Below are 20,102 nucleotides of genomic sequence, written 5' to 3'. Positions count from 1 at the left end.
TCCTTCTTGGGGGTCATTATTATGTTGTATTCTAAGTGAATGTCGTGTATTTTCCTGTTCGTGTTTGTTTTGTCTTGTGAAATGTGAAACTTAGAAAATAATTAAATTAATGTTACTGAAACTCGACTATTATTTTCATCTACTTCACAATGACGTTATGAAGAGTCTCGTCCCTCCACTTCTTGAATATTTTAATTCTTATCCCTTATATTTCTTTCATTAGTAACCGCAGTTTCTCTTATCCGTTAAATAATTCTTATCCTTTGTATTTCTTCCATAAGTAAACTCAGTTTCTCTTATCCATTAAATAATTCTTATCCTTTGTATTTCTTTCATAAGTAACCTAAGTTTCTTCTCTTATCCATTAAATAATTCTTATCCTTTGTATTTCTTTCATATGTAACCGCAGTTTCTCTTATCCATTAAATAATTCTTATCCTTTATATTTCTTTCATAAGTAACCGCAGTTTCTCTTATCCATTAAATAATTCTTATCCCTTATATTTCTTTCTTTAACCGTAGTTTCTCTTATCCATTAAATAATTCTTATCCTTTATATTTCTTTCTTAGGTAACCGCAGTTTCTCTTATCCATTAAAGGATTCTTATACTTTATATTTCTTTCATAAGTAACCGCAGTTTCTCTTATCCATTAAATAATTCTTATCCTTTGTATTTCTTTCATAAGTAACCGCAGTTTGTCTTATCCATTAAATAATTATTATCCGTTATATTTCTTTCATAGGTAACCGCAGTTTCGCTAATCCATTAAATAATTCTTATCCCTTGAATTCTTTTATTATTTTCCCTTAAAATACTTATCTTAGGTGAGCACAGTTTTACTAATTCTTTTGTATTTCATAGATTGAATGTTTTTACTCTACAAGAATTTTTTTTATATTATTAATTTTACTTTATTTTACAAAAATGTTTGAATGCAAGGCTTTATAACTTATATAGAATATCACCAAGACGCAATAGCAAATTTCTAACACTGTTATATGTATGTATGTTATTACTAGTTGCAAAATGTAAATAATTGTATTTTTAGTTGTTTGAGTCAATAGATATGCTTCTAAAACATACGAAATATGAATTTGAATGCAGTTCCCCGATACAGTTTGCTACATTTAATGAAATGTTCTTTACATTCGAATATCTTAACTAAAAATGTTCCCCAACTTCTGGAATTAAATTTGACAGTTCTGAAGATTTGAATATCACTTTCAGGTGATTTTATATCATTTCAATGGCCTTATCAATCAAATGCTTTCTTTTCTATATGACATGAAGAATTATATTGTATATTGTTTGAATTAATAAATCAACGACTGAAAAAAATAACGAAATTTAATATTCTGGTCCTATTAATCATATTTTGTTTTATCACGTGAACATTTCTAACTCGAAAAGTTCCATACTCATGCGGCTAATATTGACTGAGTTTGAAAGCTCTTATTTTGAATATTTTATGATCATTTTAATGGTTACCTCTGAAGGAAAATCAGCCAATTAATAATGTGCCGAAATGATGAAATCCAAAATTTATTCGTAGAAAAATAAAATATTTATTAAATGTTCCTCGTGAAGGCCTTTGATTGGCCTAAAATAATCACTTCCAAAACTTTAAGTTTAAATGGGAGAAGAGTTTACTAGGGGAATGTATAAAAGCTGAAGTTTCGTAATTTTTTAATGTTACATTTATTGGCTCAAATAATAATAATAATTTAAATATAATTTTTTTCTTAATCTAAAGTATACTTCAGTTCAAGTAAATGCATATCGCTAACAATTTAGAAAGTAGCTGTTGACTATGAATAGAGTGAACACATACATAATATATATATATAAAGAACTTTATATATCTTATATATACAGTTACGATTTTAATTTAATTTAATCTGGGAAGCAACATTAATTTTTAATGTTGCTTCCCAGCACATTAAATTAAATGAAGTGAAAAAAAAGTTTTACACTTAGCTCTTATGGATACTGAATAGATATTGTTACGAATCTGTGATGCGGCTTCCCAGCATAGTTGGTTCCATAGGAGGTCCCAGAGCTTGGCGACAAACTTGGCGACCATTTGGAGACTTGGCGACGAATTTGGCGACTTTGGCGCCAAAATAGATTATACCCGAAACATCGAGAATTTTCCCGATCCGTCCATTAGGAACCGAGATGCGCCTCGAACGTTCCTGATTGGTTGAGAAGCTTCTAGCCCCACCTCCTGAGACCTATAAAAGGAGGTAGCCGCAGTTGCCAGAGGAGTAACAGAGTAGCCGGAGGCGACCGAGAAGAGTAGTCGGGATCGACGTGGAAGAGTGGTCGGAATCGACAGTGGAGAGTAGTCGGAATCGACGGTAAAGAACTTAACTTCCAAAGATAAGCGGAGCAGCGACGGAGTCAAGCTAGTGCTGAACTACGCTGTGCGCTACTGTCTGCAGTAGAGTCTTGTTGTACGCTGCTGTGTATGCTGCACGTCTCGGCTGAAGATAATCGTCTTCTACGCTGTATATAGTTGTCGTCTTTGTGGTGTCCTGTGTGTCCTCGTGTAAATAAACGTCGCTGTTTGATTTTCTACTGCCGCCTGCTGATTGAGTGTCCTCCACACCATATCACTTCCACTATCCAAACGAAACCCGGAAATTTCGTAACAATATCATATCAATGCCCTTAGCAAGAAACATGGTGATAATTTGGGCGAAGAATTTAGTGGCTTTGGAGAAAAATCTATAATTCTAGAAGAGGAGGAATTACCATTAATACGCGAGTTATTGCAATCTTTCAAGAATCTTCTTTGCTCTGTCACAGAAACTATAAAAGTCAGTTTTTATTGTTATTATTATTTATTCTCGATGTATAAACTTCTTGTATACCAAGTAATATATCACAAGGCTTACAAACATAAGTCAGTACGCAATAGATAGTGGAAGAAATTTCAAATATGAAAGACGTAGTTACAAATTGCAATGAAAAATGGAGGAGACAAAAAAAATACACAAATACAAACAAAAAATTTTTAAAAAATACTCACATACCAACAGAAACATACAATAAATGATATAATACAATTGGTGAAAAATGATCAAATCAAAATAAAACATAACTACAAAATACAAATATAAAAAGCATAAAAGTGTTTATACAGATATATATGTAGTCAAACACATAGAAATAAAGTCTAAATAATACGGGGAAAAATACTATTAATATATGTAGAAAAGGAAATAGAAAATGATTTGTTCTATGGAAAGGCAGATAAATGAGGCCAAGCTATATTGTTCTTCAGAAGGCAATTTCTAAGTTTACGTTTTTCCTGAATAAATTTGGTGCATTCAAATATGAAATGCTTGGCATCTTGGACTGCAGCTTCGAACTCATTGTATTCAATTGCATTCCGCCAGACAAAGATGCTTCATTTTTATGAATTTGTTCAAAATTATATATATGTCTACAAATTTGGTGTTAAAGATAACTTTCATACATCTAGGTCAAAGAGATTTTGAGTTATTGTGTTCACAAACATTTTTTTTTGTGGGGGGGGGGAGATCAGGGAGAACTGAAACGATGAAGTTTGTAGTGAAAGCTTATAAGCCAGTTAACAACTACGCTGCACGAGCAATTGCTTTTGTATCATAGTCATGTTACTGAACTGCTAACCACAAGGTATCGGATTTTTTTGACAATTACACTTGGAATATCAGAAAATAAAAAGTGAAACAGTTGAATCTTTTGGTATTTCAGTTCGTGCATATTTAGCGTATTCAAAGATTTAATTGCTGTTTCTTTTTAATATATTGCTCTGTTTCCGTTGACAGGCAAGTACCTGGTGTTCACATTGATCCTGGTAACCCTTTCTGTGATCGTGACGATCGCGGTTCTGAACGTGCACTTCCGGTCTCCGTCGACCCACCGAATGGCGCCCTGGGTGAGGAGGATCTTCATCCGCCTGCTGCCCCGTATTCTCCTCATGAGGCCGCCCCAGTACAAGATTGAGACGGACACGGCCGCTTCGCCTCCGCTACAACATGAAGGTAACCTCTTATTCACAAATATGAAGAACAAAAAATTTACCCACATTTCATTCGATTCCCGATGTGCTAGACTTCTGAAATTTTGTACAGAGATGTGTTTCGTATGACAGTGAAAGATTTCAGGATTCAATAGTCTACTAATAAATTTATTTTAATTAGATCTTCAATCGGTATGAAAAATGTGTTGTATCATTTTATCATTTATGTAGTATTTGAAAAATAAATATTTAATGTTGAATTTGAACAAAAATTAATTAATTGGTGTCATAATAATTACAATTATTGAATTCAATACAATGTTATTTCCCAATTTCCTTAAGTATTTCTATCACAGTGTCTTGCTTGATTAGATTATAAGACTTTTAGTAAAATACTATTTTTAATTCTTTAGTAAACCAATTAGAATGCAATTTTTATTTCATTTTATTTAAAATTATTTTATTAATTGTTAGGAGATAATTCTATAATTAGTATTCTTTTGAGAATAAAATTAAAGGTATTCTCAGAAGCAAAAAATATTTGCTACCTTCATTAACAACGAAAGCTCTTTACTTATGGAAACGGTACAAAATGATTTTTCATTTCATTTCTGCATACATTCTCTTACCGTTATTGGTTATGCTTGATTTGACGGAGGCTTTTTTTTTGTTTGTTTTTTATTACTTAATAAAAACATATTCAATCAATTCGTTCGAAACTTTGAAAAATTTATCAAGTTCTAACGTACTACTTTGCTAGAAGAGATTTAGAAATTTTTTGCATTCTTCTGGAAAAACGTTAATGAGAATCTTCTTTTTATTCCTTCATCATCATATGGCTTGAAAATAGTATGAAGTACTAAACTTCATGTTTTTATTAATTATTAATTAATATATTAATTATTATTCATGTTGGATATGAATAATAAACATATTTTTAGGAACTGAGGCAAAAGTTTAGAAATAGCTCTAAATTCCTGCAAATTGCAAGAGTTTCATAATAAAGTCATAGAAATTCGTAGAATTTTTATCTTTTCTCAGAACGTAAAAAGTGCTTAGTTCCAAAACGGTTTACCGTTTCCCTTATATTTTCATTTATTCCTTCTTTTTCCTGACTTTCATTTTATTTCTATTTTTTAAAATTTATAATTTTGGAATTTTTTTCTTTGTCGATTTTTTTATTCTAATGAGTACTTATTGTGATCAGCTGATATCGGATGTTTCAATCTTTCTTCTGCCTTTTGACTTGAAAATGCACGAGAACTAACATGGACATTCTTATATTAAGTAATATATGTTATAGTTATGATTTAAATGCTTTCCATGTGTTTAATGTGAAAAATTACAGCATATGTGAGAATTCAAAATACTTTAGTGATTCAAATTTATCTAAATTATCAACATTGCCATCAAAAACAAAGAAATTCACATTGAAAATATTTCAAAATAATATCCAGTATACGGTCAAAAAATGAAATAGGAAAAAGACATTAATTTTTAAATAACCTAAATAAAATAAATGAAAATTGCTTGCTTTTAATAATGTTTACAGTTCCGTTTTCATTTATTAACTTATATTAAAATGTCTTTATTTCTAATTATCTTAAACATAAAATAAAAATGGTTTAGAGAATATAGTTAAGATAACGCATTACAAAAATTGAGATTTTCAATCAACAATGTTTTTTTTTAACTTGTGCCAACCTTAAGACCTAAAAATAATATCCCAAATAGAAATGGAATCATAGAAATGCTGCTTCATCTCACATTAAAGTGTGCTATAAATAATAATATACACAAAATAAGCATTGTAATTAAACTTTTATTCCTGACAGTTTGTTTTAACGAAACGTCCTGAAGCTTTTCAGATATACTTTCTATAAAGAAAGCGATAGGAGGCTTTGAGATGATAATTTATGCGATCTTACAGAAATTAATAACCTTTCCATGGTTTTTATAATCAAAACTGATTATTGATTTTATATTAAGAGAAAGTTGACAAATTTCAAATATAGTAAATGCATTTCAAGCAGTAATAATATTTTAAACTCAATAAATATTTAAATATCTTTTAAAGTACAGTAAAACCTGTTTTCATGCGGTAGATAGGACGCATAAAGGAAACAGCACAAAAAAAAAATTTGAAAATTTCATAAATACTTACATATAATAAACAATTTTGTACGATATAATGGAGAAAAAAATTTTATGCTGCGGACAGGAACCACATAAAAAAGTCGCACTTAGAAAATACGTCAATTATTTACGAAATTCATGAGAAAGCACATACAAACAAATAATTAAATTACACATGAAAACATTTTTTTAAACACTTAATTTCTTATTGTATTCATGGGGAAATTTGCAAAAGGCACATTACGTAATTCACTGTTACTCATCGTTATCCAAAACGGAGATGGACTGCTGGTTTCTTTAATATTAGAATTTTTGCATCTAATCGAATTGTCTTTCATTTCACTTTCTTTTTTGGCTACAATTATTCATTTTAAGGGAGTACTTATGTCTAAAAATAAAATTAAAATCATAAAAACTATATACAGATAGAAACAAAGGTAGTTAATTTATTTACCTTTAATCTCACTATAAAATGAACCTTTATCACATGAATAGTGGATAAAACTCGGAATACGAAGCGTATGTTGCTAGCACGTCGAGCGAAAATAATTGAATGTGCATTGTCGGGAGACCGTTTAAAACAAATAAACAGAGCGTCTTGAAGAGTACATGTATATGTACACTGATGGAAAACATTAAAATGGTGCCAACGCCGTTGAAATTCACATACCGTATTACAAAAATCGCACGAAAAAAATCGTATAAAAATAAAATCGCATAAAATTGGACTGCACAAAAACAGGTTTTACTGTATTCACATAAAGCATTATAGTTATATTTTTCAACATTGTAAAGCCCCATTTATACATTTTTTTCAAGTGATTGATGTAAAATGACGTATAAATGAATGAACGCATAATCGGAACTTATATAAACTTCGATTATCATAAAATTTAATACTCTAATGCAAATTTATTTAATTATTTTAAAAGGTTTTTTATTTTGCAAAGATAATAGTATTATATTACGAAATAGTATTGAAAGCAATTGTTAAATTTAATAATCAAGCCTTTATCATAAAAAGTGACAAAACTATTTTGCATACCTTAAATGATTACTGATAAAACATTTCTTTATTCATGCAATTTGTATGTATGTATGTTGATAGTTAATTTTAAAAAAATCTCTAATCCTAATATTATGTGTTAATTTTCTATGCACAATATTAAGCATAACACTATAAATTTATATGAGTTCACTGAATGCTTTTTGCAATCGTTATGACAATCAAAATAAATTCAAAGGAAAGTGGTATAATTTCTTAACATTTTTTTTATCATCCTTTAAGTTAGCATTACACAATTTCTCTTCTCTTATTTTGTCAACTGTGAATAAATCCAATATCATAATATTGCAATCACAATTCACTTATTTCTCGAAAATTATCTCGATGTGTAAACGAAGTATTTTATTCGTTACTATTGCTAACTAGTGGGAGTGGTTATTTTCAAATAACTCACGTGTCTCCCAAAATTTATGCAGCTCATAAATTTGAACGTACACAGGATTTAACCCTCTCATTTCATATCCGGCCCAATGCGGCCATACAAGTTCTATACTAATGGGCCTTTTTGGACTGGTTTCTCTTTTAATCGAGGAGTGCAAGGATGTAATGAAAGAACATCCTTGATTAATAAATTGCTTCTGCATCTCTTGCTAGAAATTGAAATCTTCCCAAAATGGCCCTTTAATATGTAACTTCGACGGTCGTGTTAGGCCGGATTAGAATTGAAAGGGTTAAAAAAAAAACTTACACTTTCGTATCTGCAGGAAATTTCTAAAAATCATGAAAACAAAGTTTAAGCTTAGTAAAGCGCACAGAAACAAATTATTTTCGTTACAGGAAACAAAAACGCCATGGAGGTAGAAAGATAGCTACAGAGTTTTATTACAGGTTTAAATTATTTTGTCAAAGAATTATAAAGGAATACCAGATAAAATATGCAATACATTTAAATGAATACAAAAATTCAACAACTCAATTTAATGATAAATAATTGTTTGTTTGTTTGTTTTCTTATGGCATTTGCCCTTGGACAAGCCCGCTGTTACGAAGACAGCGATTTTAAGCCGATGGGGGACGTCTCTTGTTTTTTATAGTAGCGCCAACTAGGGTCAAGAGTACGACTTTGCTACTCATGCATCACCCATTCGCTTGCACAACCCCTTTTTACAGGAGGGCACATTCACACACCTCACAGATAGAACAACGGAAGAACAACAATGCCCAAACCGGGACTCGAACCCGGGACGCCCAGATCACGGGGAAGACACGCTACCCCTATGCCAGGACGCCGGCATGATAAATATTAACATGTCATACCGATAACAATAGATACGATAATGATAAGCAAGATATAGTATCAACAAACCTTTGCAGCATTTAAAATAGGCATTCAAAGGTCTTACCAAAGCTATTTATGCTTCTTCATAAGATATTGTTCATGCAATAGATTTGATTTACTATTTTGTGCATGGAGTATAAATCATTGTAAACATCACAAAACCTGAGATCACGATTATGGCGAATATGCATGTTTCGGACCTCCCAACATTTTTAGCATCGAAGATACATTCACATTCGAAAACACATTTTTAGCATCATATCAGTCGTATCTGTCTGTGAGCATGAAAATTCAAAAATGCTTTGAGTTAGACAGAGGAAATTCCGTACGTGGATTTTTTTTTTTTTTTTTAATTTTTAGACAAATTTGTAGATTTCTATGAAATTTTGAACGAAATCCATTCAGATGTCTAGTTTTTCTATCGAATTTAATAGTTATCGAGTGCATAGAAGCTTGAAAGTAAAGAGCTGGATAGATAATATTTGATCGTTGTTTCTAATGGCACTTGTCAAAGACAAGCCCACTTTCAGAAGTCAGTGATTTTAAGCCAAGGGTGCGTCTCTTGTTTTTTTCAGTAGCGCCATCTAGGGCCAAGAGTACAACTTAGCTAAACACACACTTCACAACCCTTTTTACGGGGCGGACTTCATTCATGCATTTCATTTACTTCTCCACAGATCGTAATTTAGACCTGAATCAGAGAACAATCACCCCTGATCCAGTACTCCCAGTGGTATTACTCTCGACATGGAGGACTTTGTTACCACGACAGATTTATACGTGCGCCAGCCACCACACACACACGGAGAGTCTTCGGCCAGCGGGGTTCGAACTTGCAACCCAAGGGACGCGAATCCAAAGCCCTACCAACCAGGCTATCCCGGGTATGATTTGAGCATCAAAGGGTTGACCGTCTGCTTGTTTGCACTTTTTCATGCAAGTAATCCTAAAAGCAGTGGCTTAAGTTAATGAATTTCGGAATGTTATCTTGTGACCTTAACTGTAATTTCATATCAAATGTTGGTTCCAATCGATCGGGAAAAAAAAGACCTCCAAAATACGCGATGCATTCAATACAAATGCAGGTTTACTCCAAAGATCTATATTTCGTAACTAATTTTCGCTAATACTATGCAAGGTATTTGCATCCTTATCCAAGGTCCATATCCTTATACAAGGTTTTATGTGGGGAAAAAGAATAAAATCTTCATTGGAGAATATTCGAGAAAATTTAAGGGAGACCACATCCTCTAGTCGTACTGTTATTGGTTCACCTCGATTTCTATAGTACGTTTCAATATATCTATCCCAAGTTCCATTTTCATAAAGACACAAATAAAGATGCCAACTAAAAATTACAAAAACAGAAATTGATTCGCAAACTTGCCCAAATACTCCAAAAATATTAGTACAATTAAACAAATAAATACAATCTAAGGATATATAGTAACAATATTCTAAAGATTAAGTTAAGTTTTGTAAGAGCGCGCAATCGTTTTCAAAAGAATTATTCCTGCCTCATCATCTTTGCAGTGGCCGTAACTATAGAAACGAATTGATACATATATTTTTTTTTCGTTGTTGGCAGTAAGCCATCTCAAGTAGTGACTGTAGCAAACTTGAGGGAAATTTCTTTTAAAATTCTTGCACAGAGATTGGATCTAAGCCAACTTCAAATAAAAAAAAGAAATTGTTGTCAGAATTTGTTTTTAGTAAATGAATGGCATGAGTTTCCGACTTATAACGCTGAACATGTGAATTATTTGGATTAAACAGAATTTGATTCCAACTTTGAAACATCGGAAGTGTTCCTCTTTCTGATCAAAACTTGATTACTGTACAAACTAGTTAAGTTTTGGTGTTGTCTTTTACTGCAGGTCGATTTTCTAGATTTAGGTTTCAAATATCTGGAAGACCGATCTCCAATCAGAAGGTTTTAGTTTGTTAAATCATGTTTTTTTCTTTCAAAGAAAATATTTAGATACGAATCACATACTAATTACATATGAATATTTTTCAATCTTACCTACAAATGGACGGATTATTTGAATAAAAAAAATCATGAATGTACTTAGTTGAACTCGTTATTCGAAACAATTTACTATATTACAATATTCATTTTACAGTTTATTATCACTTGTATTTTTGAACTTACACTCTGTTTTAACCTAGTGAAATTGGGCCCACGATGGCTCTAGATAATGTCAGTATAAGAGCAGATAGAGAAAGTCTCTAATAGTTAGTAATAAAAAAATATTTTGGTTGGTGTGTGTGTGTGTGTGTGTGTGTGTGTGTGTGTGTGTGTGTGTGTGTGTGTGTGTGTGTGTGTGTGTGTGTGTGTGTGTGTGTGTGTGTGTGTGTGTGTGTGTGTGTGTGAAATCGCGTTTAGATAACATATCCGTAACGATAACGATAAAAACACCCGTATAGATAAACATAAAAAACAAAAATATTAAATATAATTACATAAGTAAAAAAATAAAACAAAAAGCGTCACTCGAACCGAGGCTACGCAGCGCATGCGTCATTCATATTGTTCTGACCGCTATATTACACTGCCCACACTTCGAAGCGGAATTTGAATATAGTTATTCTAACAGTTAATTATTAAGAAAATGTGTAAAATCGCATCTTTTCAGAAAAGGTACCTAAATATAATAGTTCAAAGTTATAAGTGAAATATAATCGAACTGCAAACTCAGAATCAAACATGAGAAAAATGCATGAGAGTCCGAAGCCCTAACCAACTACTCTATTTCTGATACGCTTAAACGGGTCATATATAGCCGCATATCAATATTTAGTTGCAAAAAAAAGTTTTCTTTGTGTGTAACATCGCGTTTTTCCAGGAAAGATACATATATATAGATAAACTTAAAAAATAAAATCTTATTTAACTATAAAATTCGATCCAAATTGTTCCAGCCGTTTAAGAGATACACGAAATATATATATATATCATTGTTCTAAAATTCAATGAGAAATTGATACCCTATACTTCATTTACATTTATGCAATAATATACATGATGATGATGTCGTGTCCGCGTTACCACGGAAAGGGGGTGCAGTAGCTTCTGAGGGTAAAGACCCCTGAGCAACCGAGGGCAGAAGTCTGACTTCCAGCTCATATGAAGATGAAACACCCACACACTCGGTTGCACAACCCCTTTTTACAGGGGGGCACATTCACACACCTCACAGATAGAACACAGATGAAGAACAGCCATGCCCGAATCGGAATTCGAACCCGGGACGCCCAGATCACGGGGAAGACGCACTACCCCTATGCCAGGACGCAAGCAATAATATACATAAATCAAAAAAATAAAAAATAAAAATGAATACATATATATTATATTAACTTGTGAACTCTATTTATATAAAAAAATACTAGAAATAGAATATTTAATGTCATTTCTGAAATTCATTATTATTCTAGAACGTAAAAATACAATAGGTAAAATAATTAAGTGGTATATATAGTTAAATTTATAAAAATGTATGAAGAAAAGAAAAATTTGATAAAGGATATTTATTATCTCAGCATTCATTTGCGTAAATTCATCAATTAAATTCATATTTCGAAGTTTATGTCAATTTTTAATGTACATTTCCCCAGTTTCTTTATACGAATAATCAAAGAATAATAAACATTAGGTGCTCAACTACTGTGATTAGCACTTATTACGAAAATAACTGAATTAATTTTTACACAACAATGATTAATTTATATTCTTCCCACCGATTGTTAACTTATACCCGCTATCGTTAATGCTCAGAATATTTTATCATCATCTAATTCAATATTCTGATATGCCTTCCATTGAGATTTTGGTTCTTATGAAATTTGACCTTTTTCTTTCACTGCCAGGTTGTTAATTGTGATATTTATTGTGTTATGTTATTGTGATATTTAACAAACAAGTATATTAAACACGATATTTTGTTCATACGCAAATTGCTACATGTTTTTTTTTTCTATTTAGCTGGTTACATCAAAGAACAGGTTGCCAACAGCACCGCAGTGGCCCGGAGGATGTCCGAGGAAATGGTCATCCCGGACCTGGAGTCGAGCCCCGGCATCGTCGAGAAGAGATTGCCACGACAGATTGAGCGAGCCATCCACAACGCCATGTTCATCGCCCAACACATAGACAACAAGGACGACTTCGAGAGCGTGAGTTGGCAGTTTTTCATTTTATCCGGATTTTTTATCCCCTCTAGGAAAAACCTGAAATATGTGGATGAAACTCTTCTTATAGTTGGTTCTCGCCTCTCTAGTTGGTACAAAAATGATGTAAGATGACTATCCCCGACCGAAGATGGGACGTGCCTCCTGCGGGAGAAGTTGTACCATGTATCAAGTACCGTGACCGATGATGGTCGTTAGTACTCAGTCTTAGGTCCTGCCAATACCATCACGGCGATCTGGTTATTCAGATTTTTCCGTGTGCCTATGAGGGAGGTCGTAGTAGTCAGCTATGATTATCCTGATTTTTACTTTCATAAGAGGATAAGTCATCGTGTATGCAAGCCAGTTTTCAGCTTCCTCAGAGGCTACGTAAAATATATTGAGCAGGCTAATAGTCCTACTTCTCTGGTGACTGTACCTCTCGGTGATCCAGAAGTCTGTTTCAAGCATGCCTTTAATGAAATTCATTTTAAAAGGATATAAAACCAGTGCTTATGAAGAATGGAATTGGTTATTCATAGTAATGTGGTATATAACCTCTGAATCTCTCTTTCCCTGATCGTAGCTATTCAATATCAATATTCATATTCTAATAAAAGCCTGTTAAAATGTAGAACATCACATACTTAATACAGTATGACTCTCTTGATATATCGTTAATTCTGTCAGAAACTTTGAAGGGCATCATATCCCATGGTATTAGATAATCAGTAGTGCTTCTCCGTTAAACAAGGCAAGCTGAAGGAATGTGTTAGTAAAAATACTAGCGTCCTTCTTTTAAAGTTTCGGTAGACCATAAAAGAAAGGAAAGTGTAAAGAACAAAATGAATTTATTACCAAAAGATATGAACAAAAGTGGTTACTTTTCGACATTATCGCCGTGAAGATTAAGACATTTATTATATTGGTGAACCAAATTTCCGATCTTCTCTTCAGCAAACGTTGCAGCCAATGCTGTGAAATGGGCCTTGACGTTCAAATAAACTCCCCATTAATCTAAAATTTCTTTAAATTTTCATTTTAAAAAAGAATATGGGCAGGAATATCTAAAAATTCACTTTTTTAAAGTTGCCATTTTAGCATGCTAGTTGGCCAACTTTTTGCCCGAAACACCAGAATTTTCTTTTTCTTTCGGACAACTTGATTAACTCTTTAAGCATTATTTTCGGTAGAGACAATTTTACTTTCCTTCAAAGACAATGCGACTTAAAAGTCTAGTGATTTTCATTTCTTCAGTGAACTAACTAAAATGCCAAATTAATGATTTCATTAATTAATGAGTAGCTTCAAAGGAACATTAAGGTCCATCTCACATCACTGCGGTAACTTTTTTCAAAGAGGGGATAAAAAAAAAGACCTAATTCCACAATATGACAAATGCCTGAAATTTCACGACAGTTATCTCGAAAAGTAACCATGACTTTACATAAATTTTGGCAATAAATTCATTATGTTCACTATTCTTGTCTTTATGGTCCATCGGAACTTTAAAAAGAATGGCCATCGTAATATTTCACTCAGATATTCGTGCAAGAGTGAGATATTATGAAGAAGAAAAACACAAAATAAGGTTTTTGGATTATATCATGTCAATAATTACAATAATATGGCTCAAAATGCATAACCTGGACAGCAATTTACGAGCATCAAATAAATAATTAATTTAGTATGCTAAAACTTATATTTTTAGAATAAAGCTTTATACTTTCACATTGGACTTTCTTTAAGTTATGTGCTTTAGATATAATCTTAAATTATTAAAATTTACCACCAGGGCAGATCCGTTTCATATGTATATAAGCCCATAGCCCCTTTATTATATGTAGGAATTATTTCCATAATCCTTTTCATTTGAGTGCAATTTCTCTAGAAAAAGATATAAGTATACATATTGCATAAATATGCAAAGGCAAACAAATTTCAGTCAATTCATACTTATCATTGTATTGCTTTTTAATATGATAATATTTATAGGTTGTTACATTATATGTAAATTGCATTCATTCAGCATGCTCTATATGTCAAACCATTAAATCATGAATCTCCGAATTTAACCCTTTAAAGGGCCATTTTTTTCTAGTCATATTATGTTAAAATATTTTTAGGCTTGAAATTAGAATAAGAAAAGGGATTCATTTAGCTTATTAGATAAATTTAATTTGATTCATTAATTCATTTGGTTAATTAATAATTAAGTAACAAATCAAAACATATCATTTTGTGTAAGATAAAGAACTGAAGCATCTAAGTTTCTGTCTATGCCAACCTACATAATTTCATACAAATATTGATAAATTTAGTGGGAAGCATACTTCCCACGGCCCTAGAAAGGGTTAATACATAATTATTTCCTGAGTACCAAATGTTCCTTAAAAAGTTTTCAAATGTTTGCTATTTTTCAATTAAAAATATATTGATTTTTTTATTAACTTCGTAACCTATTATTGTACAAAAACCAGCACTTTAAAATTCAATATATATATAACCCTTTTAATCATGCTAATTTTATTTCCATAAAAAATTTCTCCATTTTTATTAAAGTTTAAAAAAAATTTTAAGAACATTTCCCAACAATACTTTTTAATTTCCTAGTAAACTAGTAAATGTGTTTATATATATATATATATATATATATATATATATATATATATATATATATATATATATATATATATATACGCGTATAATGACGATATTAAATACAATTTTTGTGCGTATTTATTGTTATGTAATTAAGAGTAACTTTTAAAAATAAAATAAAGATAAACGAATCAAACGTAAATCAAGTCAACACAAAGAATGCAATGCATAAAATAAATCATAAACTATATAATGTATAAATATGCAAAGGCAACAAACTTCGATAAAATGTATTTCTGTTTTTATTCTACAACGTTTCTTTTTATGCGTTTCTTTTATGTCATTAAACTCCTTTTATTTCATTTTACTCACTTGCCATTTTCAAAGAATGGGCTTTTCATTTTCTTCCAAAACTAGGTTTAATTCACTGATTATTGGTAAAAGGAACAACCTACATTCAAAAAGAGGTTACATTAAAGCGTCTTCTATATTCACCCCTTTTTTCTTTTATCAGACATGCTACCGTGTCGCTCCTGCGCTTTTTAAAAGGCACAAAAATGCATTTCAAAAGACTCTGGCAAATTGCCAGCCTCCAGTTTCCATCTATAATTCCTCCATTTGCATAGGACATTGGAATGACCATCGTATCTCATGGAAGAAACCGTCATTTCAGAATGCATTTTTCATGCTGAAGATTCAGCAAAAGAAACTAAAAGGAATCGTTGACTGTCCGGTGCCAGGTCGTTTGGAGCAAGTCCACTGTGGACATAAGGGCTGAATAAATGGAATGCTTCGTTATTTCTCAGTGGGCTGAAGCCTCATGAAAGATTCAGTATGGACTCTTGGGGGATGGGGACCTGATAGATCATTTGGCATCGGCATTCATCGAAAACTTCCGGAGAACTATATTTGTTTTACACTTCATATCACTGGTCGCGATAGCGTTTTTTAACAGTTAGTAGGAGATTTGTCATTTTGAGAAAGTCAAAATCGTTTACTTTCTTGAGTTGGCAATTTTTTTAAAAAAGGCGAAGAAATAGAGGCTTTTTTTTTTTTTTTTTTTTGAAAACAAGAATTTGAAATAAGTTTCTTGGTTTTTGAAAAAGATCGCAGAAGAATTGTTTCTTCTTACTTAGATACGACTTGTGCTTTTCCTTTTTAAGTTGAAAATACAAAAGGCTTGATTGTATTAGAAATATTAAAGCTTCTCAGGTGATTCCAAAAAATAAATTTCTATTCAATATTTTGCCAGAATGAGTTATATCATATAAGTGTCAATCAATTTCCGAAGACAAGTCATAGCGATAACAGCGAGACTAAGGTTAATATTAGAGCGCTAAACTTTTTGAGCGATTTCTTGCCAATATAATAGTAAAAATTTTTTATTGTCAAAAGCCATTTTTTAGCATTTCTGGTGTGTACACTCAGGATTGCTGACTTTTAGAGAGTTTTTGTACTATTGGCACGATTTTACCGCCCATTATTCTTAAGCCTTACCACGATTATTTATCTGACAATAGTTAAGCCTACTTTTGTTCTTGATTGGGCTTTTTACTTGAAACCTATTTCTTGATTTTTCTTATATCTTCTTTCCACTCACTGAATGTCTTCTTTGGTGGTATGGTGGACTATCTTCAGATCATTTCTAATAATATTTTGCAGTACAGCTGTAAAAATGTTCAATGACTACCGGCTGAAATTCGCATGATGCTTTGTTGTTATTTAACTGTTGCCATTCCACAATTAGTAATAAGCTCGATTTCTGAGCCACGTACGTTAGCTTTATATCTTAATGGTAGTTTCTTGAATTCCGATGTGGAAAACCATAAGTTCCATTTACAACTCGAAAACAACTCTTATGTTTGTAATTGCACAGAGGCTTTAAAGTGTTAGGGAGCCAAATTCATTCTATTAACGTTGTAGGAAAAATTTAGAAAATGTAAGTCCTAATCACATGACCATCGCATCATTTGTTTAAGATTCAAAATTATAGGATCCTCAAATAATGATTGTACTGTCATTCGACGCAGTCAGTCTTGCTAGTTTACTAGCCAAACAATCATGTAAATTATTTTAATGTATTAGATATAAAAATTATTCTATTTAGCAATCGTTTATTTAGGCATCAGTGTAGACAGTCACTGATGACATCAGTCTTTGTAAATGGATGTATTGTTTCCTAACAATAATTAAAAATTGTTGTTGTCGAATATTTGTTTACACAAAGCTCCTTTTTCGATTAGCGTATCTGGTCCAAAAACAAATGAAGTTTTGAACATCAATATTTTAGTTCAATCAACAGAATTCACTCGAAAAAGGCGAAATTCATTGATTGGATAATCTTCATTCATGCATTCAAGGTCTAAAATCGCATAAAACACTGATATTCAAAACTTTAAAACTAGGTTTGTTTTAAACCTAGTAAGTAAAACTTTTCTAGTAAAAACTTTAAGTAAAACTTTTCTATTTACAATCTTACTATGGCAAAATATTTTACAAATATTAATAATAAGATCGTAAGAGTGTATAAAAAGATAAATTCAGTGATGATTTTTCAGCATTTTAATTAGTAAATGAAACAACACAAACTTATAAATACTTCACATCTGGGATTCCCAACTTTTAAGCATTGAGACCCACTCGTTAGAAAATGCATCTTTTATGTTCCCCTCATTCTAAGGGCAATGACATGAGAAAAATAACTTACATTCTTTTTTAAAGAAATTTTATGGGCCTAATAGCAAGTTTTGTGGTGAAAAAGATGTTTTTAAATATAATAAGTATTTACCCAAATAAAAACGAACCGCTTCGAAATTAAAGTATTTACAAACTGAATTAGACGTTCATAGCAATAAGAGGATTCTGATAAGGTAGACAGAATATGAAATATTGCATAGAAACTTAACCTTAAGGGACAGCTAACAGACCTCGAAAGTTAATCAAAAGCGACTCTCCTTAAAGTAAGAAAAAAATTCTTAAATAGATCTTTACTACAATTTTAAAAGACATTCAACTTTATAATTATGAATCATTAAGACAATCAAATAATTTTCATTAATTAAAATATATGTGAAAAATAAAACACTGTTCCATATAAATTATCGAAGACAAAATTTTCTTGCTCGCATAATTTTTCAAAAAATAAGCAATTTATGTCAACAGATATTACATAAATTTACTACCAAAGAACATAACTTGATTATCATGAAAAGTAATAAATATTTTATAAATTTGCTGGAGTCATTTTCTTTTTATGTTGTTAAAACATGATAATGCTTTTTTAAAAAAACACTTTTAGCATATTATCAAGCACTTAAAAATAAGTAGGCATAAATATGTTTTGATTTTGCCTGAGTTTCTTTACTATGTTTGTATAAGCTTACCTGGAAAATGTCATGATAATACGATGAAGCAATTTCATTTAATCCTGTGAGCAAGCAACGAAAATTTAGCATTGTGAAAAATGACTTTAAAGTAAACGTTTTGGTGTGAAAATTCAACAGTGACTTTCATATTTTTGACTAATCTTTTAAATACTCAAAGTAAACATATATGTAATAACTAAAATTTGTTCAGAGGAATTTCGGCTATCAAATGAAATCATAAAATAATTTCGACAAATTAAAGGTTTAAAGGTCCTATAGCCCTTAAACCGCTTAACTGTTTTGCCCGAATGCCATACGCGCATCGATTTATCGAATTTTGATACTTGTAAGCAAAAAAAAAACATCCATAACAATTATAATTTAATTTTAAATTACTTCGAATATTTAGATAATTCAATTATTCATTGGATTTCCATTTGAATCAAAATAAGAAAGTTTTCCCAAAATAGAAGGTGTCATCCCATTAGATAGTAAAGAAAATAAAACAGTTAAGGGGTTAAATGTAACCTCACTTTGAAGTAACAGACAACAATACATGTGAAAAAAACTATTCTTTATGTATATTATCCTTAAGTGGGAAGTAAACTTGTTTTGTTTCTTCACTGTGGAAAGATAATATACATTCAAGAATCCATTAAACTGATCACAAAAATTGACTCGCGACTCATAGTTTGAGGATCCTTGCTACATCATCTAAAGTATTTTATCAAATCATCCAAATCAAAACCGAATGGCTTTCTTTCACTATTTATAAATTAGTTATTAAATCTCAATTAGAGGACACCTAATATTATACTCAATAATTACTTGAATTAAACTTTCAATTCAGATATATTCTTTGCTATTTATAACTTAAGAATTCTGATATTTTAATATATGTTATCGCTAAGTATGGAGATAACATATATTATATGTTGCCAAAAAGTGGAACAAATATAATCCACTAACTAACAAAAATAGTATCGTTTTGTGGTGCGAATTATGACAAGTTAGTCCGAACTGAGAGATGAAGCATTGAATATATGCCCCTATATCCGAAACTAAGCATTTGAGGATTAACTCATTATCTAAATGTTTACCTTTTTTAACTTTTCTGTGTTTGGATTGTATGAACATTTAGTGTTAGTAAAATAAATTTAATTATCTTAAAACAGCGCAACTCAGAAAAAATGCTTTTTTTTTTCATTTCATTTCAAGTCATTTTAAATCCAGTTTACTTCCATAACTAATTAGACAAAACAAGAAAAACTGTTCCTCGTGGTATTTATGGAATGAATTTATTCTGAATTCTGTCTTTTATTTTCCGTACCAGTACTAAAAAAAAAACAAGGATAAAAGGCGGGAAACAAAAAAGCGGAAAGAGAAAAAACATTCACCCACAAGTTTTTATTTTTTGCTACCAAACTCATAAAAGTCTTTTATTCGTCGTAAATACAGCGATAAAAAA

The 20,102-nt window shown here is 31.2% G+C and overlaps 1 protein-coding gene across 1 annotated transcript in view; it reads left to right on the top strand.

Moving 5' to 3' along the window:
* Positions 1-20,102, top strand: part of LOC129974936 (acetylcholine receptor subunit alpha-like 1) — a 177,991-nt gene that overhangs the window by 138,828 nt on the left and 19,061 nt on the right. Inside the window, exons 7-8 of the mRNA XM_056087738.1 lie at positions 3,821-4,036; positions 12,484-12,674. Coding sequence (XP_055943713.1) covers positions 3,821-4,036; positions 12,484-12,674 — 407 coding nt within the window. The remainder of the gene's footprint in view (positions 1-3,820; positions 4,037-12,483; positions 12,675-20,102) is intronic.

The sequence above is a fragment of the Argiope bruennichi genome, chromosome 7, assembly GCF_947563725.1.
Source record: "Argiope bruennichi chromosome 7, qqArgBrue1.1, whole genome shotgun sequence".
Taxonomy (NCBI): domain Eukaryota; kingdom Metazoa; phylum Arthropoda; class Arachnida; order Araneae; family Araneidae; genus Argiope; species Argiope bruennichi.
Note: the sequence above shows the minus strand (reverse complement) of the source record. Positions and strands in the feature narration are given on the sequence as shown.